At 39.8% G+C, this 12363-nt stretch overlaps 1 protein-coding gene and 1 long non-coding RNA gene across 10 annotated transcripts in view; one reads left to right on the forward strand and one right to left on the reverse strand.

The window, feature by feature from the left end:
* Positions 1-476: 476 nt before the first annotated feature.
* Positions 477-12363, reverse strand: part of PALLD (palladin, cytoskeletal associated protein) — a 201763-nt gene continuing 189876 nt past the window's right edge. For all 9 annotated transcript variants that reach the window (XM_080589024.1, XM_080589020.1, XM_080589023.1 and 6 more), the window contains 6 exons: positions 11379-11473; positions 7322-7454; positions 6157-6364; positions 5273-5438; positions 3661-3794; positions 477-2664 (listed from right to left, as the gene is read on the reverse strand). In XM_080589024.1, the coding sequence (XP_080445150.1) occupies positions 2492-2664; positions 3661-3794; positions 5273-5438; positions 6157-6364; positions 7322-7454; positions 11379-11473 (909 nt within the window). In that variant the 3' untranslated portion in view covers positions 477-2491. The remainder of the gene's footprint in view (positions 2665-3660; positions 3795-5272; positions 5439-6156; positions 6365-7321; positions 7455-11378; positions 11474-12363) is intronic.
* On the forward strand, positions 2660-7406 carry LOC308193915. Its single transcript, XR_013950053.1, has 3 exons — positions 2660-2796; positions 4047-4150; positions 7277-7406. It is a non-coding gene; the product is annotated as an uncharacterized lncRNA (long non-coding RNA).

Raw genomic sequence — 12363 nt, forward strand, 5'->3', positions numbered from 1 at the left:
CTTACAGCTTTCCCCGTATCTTTGTGCAGAAAGCAGAGAAGGAGAAGCTAGTTAACATTAAGGATTTTACATGTAAGTCTTAACATTTTGTTTGCTTAATTTTGGTGCTACCTTTTCAGAATTCTGTTCTTAAACCAATTTAACAGCACTTGCACAGTGCCCTTTACTTGGAATCAGTTGTTGGTCATGTCATAGAGCAATTACTAGATATGAAAACTAGACCTTTTGTAACATCTTGGGGAAAAAAGCATCTTCAGGTACTTGCATTGTGCAGAAGTATCTCAGAATTTATGGGTCATGTTCCTATTTAAAAAGATTTAGGGTCACAAGGGCAGCATTATGATAAACACAGTGTAGTCAGCTGTAGATGTTTCATATGGCCCTCATTTTGTCTGTATTCAAAAGATTTAAATTTCTAAATATTAAATGTGCATGGTTGTAGTGAAACAGTTAATAGTCTTACCAGAAGCAAAACATTCTATTTGTGTAATATTTATTGATGTTAAACCCACATTATACCAGCACAACAATCCAAAGTAATGATAGTACATTTTTATAAATACAAATAAAAGGTGGCAAAATAATGCTAGTGAAGCTAAACAAAAAAAAGTAAATTAGCATGTCACAGTTGTGAAAAATTGGGCAAATGATGACATACTTGTTCTAGAATATAATCAGATTATTCCCATATGACGGACTATGACATTAATTTAGAGTAACGATCCCCGGCACCGGTCATATCCTGCACCAGTTTGCACTGAATAGTACTAACTTATGTGCTAAAGTTTATTAGTCACTAAAAACAAAACAAACTTTGTGTACTTACAAAGCAATACACGTATAGCAGTAATGCAATATATGGTGTACACAATTACAAAATTAAAAAAAACTAAGTACAGGACTTCTGAATAACTGAACTGAGATAAAAGATTTCAACACTTTTATTATAAATAATGAAAGATACCATATATGTGCTTCATATAAGGAATACAGTGTTTTCCTTTCATAGCAAAGTATGCTCGTACCATCAAATGCTCATTTTTCTTGTCACGTCTAGTAATTCTTCCATCCCTCCCTCCCTCCCCCTCATCCGAAATTCATTCGGTTCTAATTTAAAACTACCTTGTCAGGTCTGACTAGGTAGGGCTCCAGTTTGATGTGGATTTGCCTTGCATTCTGTAAGGAGCTTTAAGGCATTTCATCTACTGCGCGCAGACTGCACCCATTAAAAGAGCTGTAGTTTGCCTACAATAGGGAGGATAATAAAAAAAAATAAAAGTCCACCAGAGACATATGCTATGTTAAGAAGAAAAAATGGCGCACATTTTGGTGGTGTTTTTGTCCATCTTCAGTTTCTGCTTCCTCAGATCTGCGAGTTTCTCACCTATGGTGTATACTTGTCATTGAAATTCCTATTGCAGTCTCAACCCATTTCTCACTTACTATGCATTTCTAAAATCCTCATACGCGTTACGCAAGCTCTAAACAGTCAGACGTCCCATCCGTACATTCCCTAGTTTTCAGCTCACCTTAGAATTTCAGACTCCTCCGTGGGAGCGTTACGAGGTCACAGGCTGTCCTCGGGAAATCCGCAGAGAGTTTCAACCTCTTGCCCTCGCCCCCTCCCACCCCTTGCAGTAACCTACTGCACCGGTCGTACTGTCGGCATTTTTTTTCTCCTCTAGTTACTAAGATTTATAGTCTGGAGTAGACTTATTACGTCAGCTCTTTTTCTTCATTAGCTTGAAGAAGTTAAATTACTTACGCTTAAATAATCTTTGCTGTATGTTTGTACATAAGCTTCCTCCTAGGTGGCAGAAAGGAAAAATACAAAAGAATTTAAAATTATGGCGTCGATGTTGCTTTATAGAATTGTCCACACTAATGGCACTTAAGGCAAGGTTTTTGTTTTTTTTTTTTTGTCACTGTAGAATAAAAAGCAGGTTGCAGAGTTGCAACGTTTGCTTATGTTTCTCTTCCTTGTCCCTTCCTGTTTTTTTCTTACAATATTGCACTTGTTCACTGTAGCTATCAGAATGCATTGCCATTTCAGAGCTATAGATAACCATACATTCTAATTTGCTTGTGATCTAATGGCCTCAAATAAAACGTCTCGCACCATTAAGATTGTGTAGCATCTACTTACTGCTTTGGAAGGCAAGTAGTGATAGTGTTTTCTTCTGAAAAATCTGTCTCACTGATGCAGTTTGGCCTTTATGAAAAGGGTTATTTGTAAGAGCTGAAGCAACTTAGGTATAAGGAATCGGTGAACGTGATTTGTTGTGCAATGTGTACATTTCTATTAATAATCTACCTATTCTTCTAATTTGGTATAATGAATAAGGAATATATGGTTATTGTGTTTGTCTTTTATCTTTCGTACTTGAAGGTGTCTGCCTTTGCATAAAGTGACATAGGAGTATCATTGGTCAAGGCAATGGCTTTCAGTGTTTCTGCTTTGAAAGAAAATGATGGAAGTGGCAGCTCGGGTCTACAGATCATCGCTCTCTACCAAACCAGACTGCATTGTCAGATGGACTGGATTTGCTTCAGGCTGGAAAGCTGCTTTGATGTCTAGTCCTTGGTCACAAAGTGCAGCGTATCGGCTGGTCGAGGGCCGCACCTTCTTTGGCTTGGTTGTCTGAGGTTGTTGTTGCCACTGAGCTACAGATTAAAAAGGAAAGAAAAAAAGATGTAGACATCTTGACCTCTGCAACAAAGCGTACCAGATGCACAATCAACCCTTTGTGAAGGAGATAACCAATTTCTGAGCAGCTGAGAAGCATCACATCAAAGGCAAGTTTGCTTCATTTCTTAGTGTAGGTTTTTTTTTTTTTTTTTAATTTTCCTCAGCATCTAGTTTCACCATCAAATGTGGTTAGTAAAAACCAAGTATCTGTTTGTTCCTTTGCCTTTTTGGCATTGCTTTCTACCTTTCTTTGTATCATCGATAAGGGCAACAGCAAGGTGTTTATGTCTGTGCACTAATATTACAGTGACAGGCCTGTTCTAGGGGTGGTTGTTGGTCAGGAAAAGAAATCATCTGGTTGTTGTTTGGGAAGGGAAATCATTGCCACCCCTTGTACGCAGAAGAATGCTGAGTGGAGTTTTTAATTCACGAGTCATTGAAACGATCGTTTATCATTCCAATTTTCTCACCTCCTTTTTTCTTGTTATGAGGACTGGTAATGGATTTTAGTTTAAGAAAATGGTCACTGTGCAAGGGGCTGCTTTGGAACAAACTGAATAATTAAGCAGAAAGGCTACTACTACTACATCTACTACACTTCTGGTAGTCACCCGTGTATTACAGACTAATGGATGAAAGAATACAAAAGGTTAGGGAAGTGCTAGCAGAGCAATAGTAATAATGATCCACAAAATTAATGTCATCATGCCGTTATCTGTTGTTAATTAGCTCTATTTAATATACTAAGTAAAAATAGAAAGCATGCATGCTTGTTTTGATTTAGGTATCTGAAAGATGGTGGGAGTACTTTGACAGAGCATGTGTTGTCTTGATGTGGATCGTTACTATTGAGGAGAAACTATAAACAAAAGAAAAAGAGACCCAAGTAAACCATTCTGCGAACAAACCGAAACTTGGAGAACTATTGCTTTTGGGGGATCAATGTGATCATGAAAAAGGAAGCCACTTACTATAAACATCCAGCCTGGCAGTGCAAGACACAATCCCAGCCTCGTTCTTAGCTGAAACGGTATACCAACCGGCATCCTCTTTTGTAGCTCCCTGAATAAGCAGGCAGATGTAGCCATAGTTATCCTGGTGCATGCTAAACAAAAGAAAAGTAGAAAATTACGATTTAAATTGCAAACCAGCGTAGACTGTTTTTAAATGTCCTTATACACAGGCCCAATCCTAGTTACAGATTAATTAATTGTAGTCCACTTCTAATTAATATAAAACTTCCTCTGAAATTAACAAGTGAAAAATAAAACCTTGAATATGCTTGATAATTTGGTAGTTTAATATCCTATATTGAAAAACTAAGAAGCAAAATCACATGCAGCAATTTCTCTTTCAGAATTACAGGTTAAGACATCTGGAAGTCACATTGACATAGTGGGGATGTCAGAACTTACCCAGACTTTGTGGGGAAAGGATAAAAGATTTCACTTGAGGAACGAGGTACTGAAATATTTGTAGTTATTTTGAAGAACCAATAGTTTATTACAGTGTCATACCAGTAATGAGTTCCTTTTTATATTATTTTTAAGTATTTTACTAAATATTATATTAAAATTTTCTTTTTATATTAAAAATATTTATATTTAAATCTTTTATATTAAAACTGCTCTTCAGTGTTTTTACAAAATGCAATCTAATACTGGTAACAAGCTTAAAGATCTTACAATCAAAAAAATTTATATAATGACATTTTTCCCACTGCCCCTATAGTATTTCTGCATAGAGATGATTTGGGGGATTTAAAGGCCAGCGCTAACTCATAGCTGGATTCAGAGACGCACACACGCTGTAGTAGCAGAGCTGGGCTCAGCTTTTAGCTGCCTTGGTTCCCAGAAGGAGCACGGGAAAATGGATTGCTGAGGAACGGAGACAGAAGTGAGATGCTGCACAATTACTCTACCTGAACTAGCATTTACTAAATGCTGGAGAAAAGTGTGCATAAAGCCCTGCATAAAGCATTTACCTCTCGTAAAATTTTAAAACCCTCAGTTGTCTCATGGAGTTAGATCCACTTGAGTGGGCATAACTAAACTTTGGGCCAAACGGAGCACACATTAGCTCCTACCAGTCAGGATACTGAGCGGGGAGAAGGAAGAGATGGAGCGTTAGTGTCTCCACTACTTCTGCGTTATGATTTTGCACTGGTATGGATATGTAGCTATCCCAGTACTGTCATTCAAGAAAGCTCTTTTGCTTAACTACACAGCAGAGTTAAGAATCAATGTTTCCGCTGAGAAGCAGATAGAGAAATTTTACTGCAGAAAACCTGGGCTTGTAAGTAAAGCTAAGTCTTAGTTCCAAACGAGAAGAGACCACTACACGGTGCTTAAAGTGCAAAGATAGCTGTTCAAGGCTGGAAAACAAAGCTAACATTTTAATTCTAGCTCAGCCACCAGGCTGGCTGCAAGTTTGAATAAATGTCAAAAGGTATTACAATAACTAGTTAATATTTATGGCCTGCTGTTCACCCAAAGCACTCTCATCTTCTAGTTTTTCAGTTGTATTACAGGAGAAACCATTATTGAAGTGATGCCTGATGAGATTACTCTAAATCAAACTAACCTCACTCGGTCAGTGCTGTGTGTGAGTGACTCATTCTCTTTCTTCCAAAATATCTGAGGCGATGGCTCCCCCGAGATTCGACACTCCAGTCGCACTGGAAATCCCTCAGTCACACCTGTGTTTTGTAGTTTCTCTATAAACACAGGTGCTTTGTGTACTTCCTTAGCTGTGGAAATAAAAATTGCAGAAAGGTTGACACTAGTCTTTAAAAAGTGAGCTTTTCTTTCAGCAGCATGCGAAAAAACAGTAATGAAAAATATAAGTGGCAGGAAACTTAAGTGTTGTCTTCATTAATCACGAAGTCCAACCCTGATTCCTCTGAAGAAAACAGCCACACCAGTATTTTAATAAAGGAGAAGTGAGCTCTAATAGAGCTGAGTGTTTTCCTCCCCCGCCCTGGCCCCCAGGAGAACTGAAATGTGGAGCATGAAGACGAGATTAATTGGCTGCACCGTGCTTGTTAAACAGTGCTCCTTCATACTCCATAAAAGGATGAGCCTTTAATTATAGAAGGAAGTGCTCTGCCAGCAGGTTGGAATGGCATTAATCTCACATCCTGTGCAATACACAAATCATATCATGCTACCAACCCAGAGGTAGATACGGCTCTGCACAAACCCCCCGTAAGAAGCACACTGGGGTGAACACTCTGGTTTGTGGCCTCAGCTGTCCCTCAGGCTGACAGCCCTCTGTTCGTCACTGTGTGCGGACCCGCAGGTTACCTGCCAGCCAACCTCGGCCAATGCAGAACGTAACCGTGCCGCCCAGAAGCGTACTGCAATCCCGTTACTGCGCGCTTCCCCCGTCTTAGTCCCCTGCCCCTCAGCCACGTCCCCTGACAGCATTCACTTTTCCTCGTGCAGCGCTCAGCACGAAGGCGTTACCTGCAACAACGAGCTCCAGGCTGAACGTGTTTTCACCAGCTCGATTGCTGGCAACGCAGGTGTAGATCCCAGCATCTCTAGCTGTGACTGGCTCTATGATCAAGGAGTGCACGCCGTTCTCACGCACCAGCATCTTGTGCGAGCTATCGGGACGAATGGGCCTTCCATTAAGTTGCCAGCTTAAATCGGGAGTTGGTAATCCACTAACCTTCGGCACGAACAGAACAATGGGAAACTGTTAGCCATGCAAAGCACTGGAGGAGTCCTGACTTGTTACTTCAGAGGAGCTGGGGTTTGTTTGCTAGTGCAGGTGTACCACAAGATTTACTAATTCCATCCTGCATTACACATTGACTCAGTTATATTAATTTACTTGCTTTTTGGCCAGCTCCCTGAATTCCGTGATGTCTTATGGGTGTGACTGAAAAAAAATCAGTGTTTAGATATGCTAGAATCTAAATAATAATACATTGCAAAACAAAAGGCAGGGTGACACCGTTTGTCATTTTTGACTGTTTGCTCTTCACGTGGAATAAAAAGATACTCCTTTCTGAATTAATTTCTTGTGGAAAACGTGCAGACAAAAAGATGTTAGCTGACTACTTATGGAACTCTAAATTCCATTGCACTGAGGTATAACCCAGTGACAGCGCTGCCTGCACTAGTTTATACTTGGTCTGTGTGAACGAGTCCGGCACTGTTGAAAGCCGTGCCACTTGCTGGGGGTACTGCTCGAAAACAAACAGCTTCTCCCAGATGTACCAGCAGAAAGCAAACAGAAGAAGTCCAAGCCTTAATTAATTCTGCAAGGCAAAGTCATAAATCAAGATTAGACTGTCTGAAACTAACAGAGGATTGAAACTGAAGTGGTAAAAGGTCTTAAAATGGAGAAGCACTGTCTTTATGGTGTTTGCTGCTTCCCCCCACGCCCCAACATAGCTCAGCTCTAAAAATCAGCTTTCTGTTAGCTGTAAGATTTGCCTGCAGCAATTTCATTGGAGGCAAGTTTTTATTGTCAACTTTTGCTGATAAGCAGCGAGATTAATTAACCCACTGACACTGCAAACTGGTAAAAGAGCATTAAAAAATCTTATCTAACTTGTTTTTTTTTTTTAATCAGCCAAGGTTATGGAAAGGTAGCTGCTGTCCTTTGCTTGACGCTTACCTTGCAGTCCATTCGGCATAGTTTTCCTTCTTGAACAGTCATGTCGCCAGGAGCCTGCAGAAAATGAGGCCGGAAGAATCGTTCCTGAATTGGTTCATTTTCATCACCACTGTCCCTTGATCGAGATCGTGGTCTTAAAATAACATGAAATAAAGGTAAATTATTTTTTTTCACTAAATCAGAAGTATCTAGAAACATCTAGACAACAATCTTGCTACAGAATACTTACTTGTAATAATCATATATTTATACATGAGAGTACATTTTGTTTAGTCTTTAAATCACTGCAATACAAATAAAAGAAGCTGGCAAACCTTAGCACATGGCTTCAGTTCCTCATTTCTAGCGTCTTGTGCATTTAAACCATTCACTGTTGCTGATTACAACAGACAACACGTGTACTGTTTGTTAATTATGTTTACCTTTCAGAGAACAACAGCAGCTAAAAGCTAACTCATCTCAGTGGAGAAGAGACTTTTCACGTCACACTTAGTTATTTTTCATCTTCTCTTGTTCTGCACCACTGAAGGCTGTATAGAAGATTCTGTGGATTAAAATGTAGCCACTCTGGATATTTTTTCCTCGTTTAATGCTTACGTAGCTTTTCAGATGTCTAAAGCCAGCTCTGAAGCACCTAACTTTTTTGCCACTGGGCATGCCCACAGCTCCTTCAGTAGCTCCTGCTTTGCAGCTCACAAGCAATGTTCTGTTCTAGTTGGCGAGTCCCTAACCATTTTTGCCAATATACATATCTCATACACATGCAGCTAGGCTGAAAGATGGATGGGTAATTAAAAAAAAGAGCTGTATTCGTATCTTTTGCTAATTAGTTCTGTAAGACCTGCTAGAAATGATGGTATCTAGTCAAGTGCAAGCTACCCATGCAAAATCTGCTGTCACAGCGTTTATACGCATCCAGGTCAGGTACTGCTTTTAAGAGGACAACTTAAAGGTCCAAGTGACGAGTGTTTCTCAGTGCCTCGTGAGGCTGAGCCAAGCAGGTTAACTAGCACCACAGAAGGGTGAAAGTACTTCTGAAAACCACCACCTCACTGCTTCAGCTGCAAAATGGCAGCATCGATCAAAGCAGGGAGGGGAAAAAATTACACCAGATGAAGTGGAAAATAAAGAGGCTAAGTGTTTGTCATTAAAAGCAGTTTTTTAACGATAGTATTTTCTTGAATCTTAACTAGGTTTTTTAAAGCACAGATTTGAAAGGAAAGCTAAATCAGCATGCTGTTTGGTCTAGTGTCAGAAATTAAGAATGCATTTCTTTTTGCCTCTTCATAAATTTACCCCTAAAATTGCAGATGGCTTTTAAGCCTTAACCTTGAGAGCTGAAACCACTTATTTTTATTCTAAAACCTGTTGTGGTTTTAAAAAAAAAAAAAAAAGAAGAAAGAAAGAAAGAAAAAGAAATGAATAGAGCCAAATACTTGAGATGCCTAGGAATGACAAAGTGCAATAGGCAGGAATACCCATGGATTAGCTGCAGGTTTGTTAGAGTTGCAGTGCAGGCATTAAACTGCAGAGCAACTTGCAGCAGTGCTGACATCATGGTCTAAATGTGTCCGGGGAGACTCCGTGGGGCAGTGTGGCACAGTGCACAGTAGCAAGCTGGGGAACACTTCATGACAGACCACGTGATAATCATCACTAACTTGGGATAAAGGAGATCAAATTTAAATTAATGCTCTTACTGAGAGCAGGGGCAATAGGAATACATATATTTTTTTTTAATTTTCCTTAAATCCCATGCATTTTAAAATGATTTGTTTGGGGCTGTGGCTGCAGTGCTCTTGCAAGAGCACTCAACACCACTTGGGTGCTGCAGTGTTGAGCACCATGATGTCTAGGAAATTGAGCCCAAGCTTGGTACACCTCAGGTAATTCAAAACCTCGTTCCCAGAAGAATGCTAAGAAGGTAGTTTTTGCAAGCTAAGCAAATGTCAGAAAAATATGACATTAAAAACGAAATGACAACTAGAAAGTTCTAAATGCTCTAAAACGGCTGCAAAGTAGTGAAGATAACAAAACCAGAGAGCTCTTCTGCCAGAACACGTTCAGTAGGAGATTAACAATACCGCAGGAAAAAGCCTGTCAACAGTGTAACAAGTCATAAGGTTCATTAAGATAATAATTACACTTGTAAAAAAGTTTTTGTTGCTGTGAAGCAAAAAAAGCTTACAGAAAAAAAACATTGTAAGGCCACAGGAGTATTACTTATCAAAAGTGTATAGAAATATGCGTGACAAATCATAGAGCCTATGGGGGAGCGCAGCACTGTGGTATGCTACATGAGAGAAGCTGATGGTGGGAGTCTGTTGTAGGAATGTGTTACATGCTCGAATTTCATCAGTCTCGGGGAGAACGGGGCGATGGGAGTAGTGGGAAAAGCTGCTAAACAGAAATAGCACTGTGCTGAATGCTTAGCAGAAACAGACCTCCTGTACAGGAAATAAGAATTCCCAGTAATTGCCCTAATTTTAATTAAATTGCTATATGGAAATCTCCCGTTTATAATTCATTACTCTACTGGACACCCATCTAAAACTCTAGTGGCACCTGAGTGCTTGCAGCAATTAAAAAGCAAAATACCAGCTGTAAGTGGCGTTGGATTTCAATTGCATTTAGCGAGACTGCAAAACGAGCCTTCCCCGTTATTACCCCTGGGTTCTGCCTGTTACCGAAAGAGATCCGTCCGCATCGTATCCTCCAGAAAGGAGCAGAAGTGTCGCTGCTCGGAGTTCCCTTGCCCTTACCTATTTTCCTTTCTCCATTCCCCATTTTTAAAGACGTTTCCCCTTTCTCACCCTCGTGCATTGACTAATTCAGTTGAAACCTGACTCTTTGAGGCATTTTTTTCCTTCATGGATTATCAGAGACTTTTCATTTTTACCTATTATTTGCAGGTGTAATGTGTCTTATTTGCTGGACAGGCTACACCAAACAGACACAGCTTTCCTGGGCTGTTCTCACAACGCAGCGGTGGCAGGAAATTCCCTCCTGCCCCAGTAAGCGCTTTGAGCTCAACAGGCCCAAACCTGAAGCGTGGGAGGGGGCTGGTGGAACGCCTCCCCGAGAGGTGCTGGGAAGCACTTTCAGGGCTGTAGGAAGCCCCGTTTGGTCAGGGCAGAACTAAGATTGATGAGATCTTTAAAATCCAGACACTTCCTAATTAGCAGGTTCTCCTATGTACAGTTCTACAGTATGCACGAGCAATGTGAGTTTCTTTGCTGCACACAGACGTAAGGGAATTACACCTATTCTACATGTCATAATTAGGCAATATTGAGCTTCTCTGGCCTGTGTGACCATTAAGCAAAACACATGCCTCGTTATGGCAACTGAACCAGAGCCCTATACTCTGTTGAAAGCAGTTCTGTTTGGGTAACCAAAATGAATTTTTTGTGTTGTCTAAAGATGTCTAAGCTGTGCTAAAAGGCCTCATAAATGCTTTGGGCAATGGAAAAAAAAAGTATTTGAAGGGAAAATTCCCTTATATGGTCCAAAAACATAAACCAAAGCTCTGTATGTGAATAATTGTAAACCTCACCAAAGATAAGTTTAATACTTTATATCTGACTCATAACTCCTTGTAAGAACCTAAACTGAAATCACCAAAATACTGAAATATTTCAAATGCAACTCTAATAAATGATGTGGCTTGCAGTTATTTCTGCTGTTTCTTTAAATGAATGCTTACTAAAAGCTGCAGAAAGTATAGGCTCCCAAGAGAATTCTAGCCAGGTGAGATGTTTTAAAAACCATGCAAGTGACAAGGTCTTTCCTAGCAGCTTACAGTCTAACGTGAGAGACAGAGTAGTTAGTGAACACCACAAAGAGAGGAGGAGGCAGGCAAAATAAAAGATACTTTAAAGTCGCATCATTTCAGAAGTTGCTTGTAATTCTTAGTCTGCACATTTTGAAGAAATTTTAGCAGAGGTGAGGTTTCCTCCTGTATGCCGTATATCTGCCTTACCTTAGATCAGGTTCTTTATCATAGCAATTTTTCAAAATAGATATTATTGAAAGAAAAAAAAAACGCACGAAGTACCTTCTAATATGAGGCTGGCCAGGAGATGTCCAAGGGCTGCGGCCTCTTTGATTTACAGCCTGAACCATCAGCCTTCCTGTGCAACTTATTCTGCCCTGTTATGATGATGGAGAGGAGGAAAATTAAAATACTTAAAGCATGTAATATTAATAAATGTTCAACCTTATCTCTTCTTTGTTGCCCACCTGTTACAGAGTCTGCAACACAATCCCTTCTTTCACGAAGTTATTTAAAATCATTTGTCAAGATACCTTCAGATATTAAACTATTGTATCAGCTTGCAATCTAACACCAAACAGACTGAAATAACTGTGACTGTAATAAAGTTAAAATGTTCCACCATCTACTTTTTATCCCAGAGTTTTTTTCATTAAAAACAAAACAAAACAAAGCCCTCAGCAGTAGTTCCACCAGCAATTAAGTCTTACAGTACATTGACTAAGTTATTGATGTGGGGGCACTTGGGCGGGTTCTCTGTGTATGGCACATGGAAAACAATTTCACCGGGGACACAAGCAGCCTTCAAAAGGCAATGGCCTTATTGTTACTGCTGGACTGGTAGAAATGAAGTCTGTGTCCCACTTTTATTCCCATGACCCGTTTAGTTCACAAGAAAAACAACTGTGTTAAAATAAGCCATTGCACATGACCTACAGCAATTTCTTAAGCAAAAGCTTTTTTTTGTGTTACAAGACCATTAAAACCATCTGGAACAAGTAAATTTCTATTTTAGGCCCACTGCATATTCATCTTTTTCTGGCAGGTGATGAATTCTCACAATTTGGGATCATCTCTGTCTCTCAATACATGAAGGCTACACAAATGGAAACACAAAGGACTAAGGAATTTGGATAGGGAAGAACCAGCTGGGAGCCAAAGATTTGGAAAAGTTGTGGGATGAATGGGAAAGAAGTGATGAATGCGGGAAGTGATTCATGAGAAGATGGCCAGAAAGTACGGGAAATCCAGACTTGTGGGTGCCTAT

This window comes from Anser brachyrhynchus (assembly GCF_964034855.1).
Source record: "Anser brachyrhynchus genome assembly, chromosome: 4".
NCBI classification, from domain to species: domain Eukaryota; kingdom Metazoa; phylum Chordata; class Aves; order Anseriformes; family Anatidae; genus Anser; species Anser brachyrhynchus.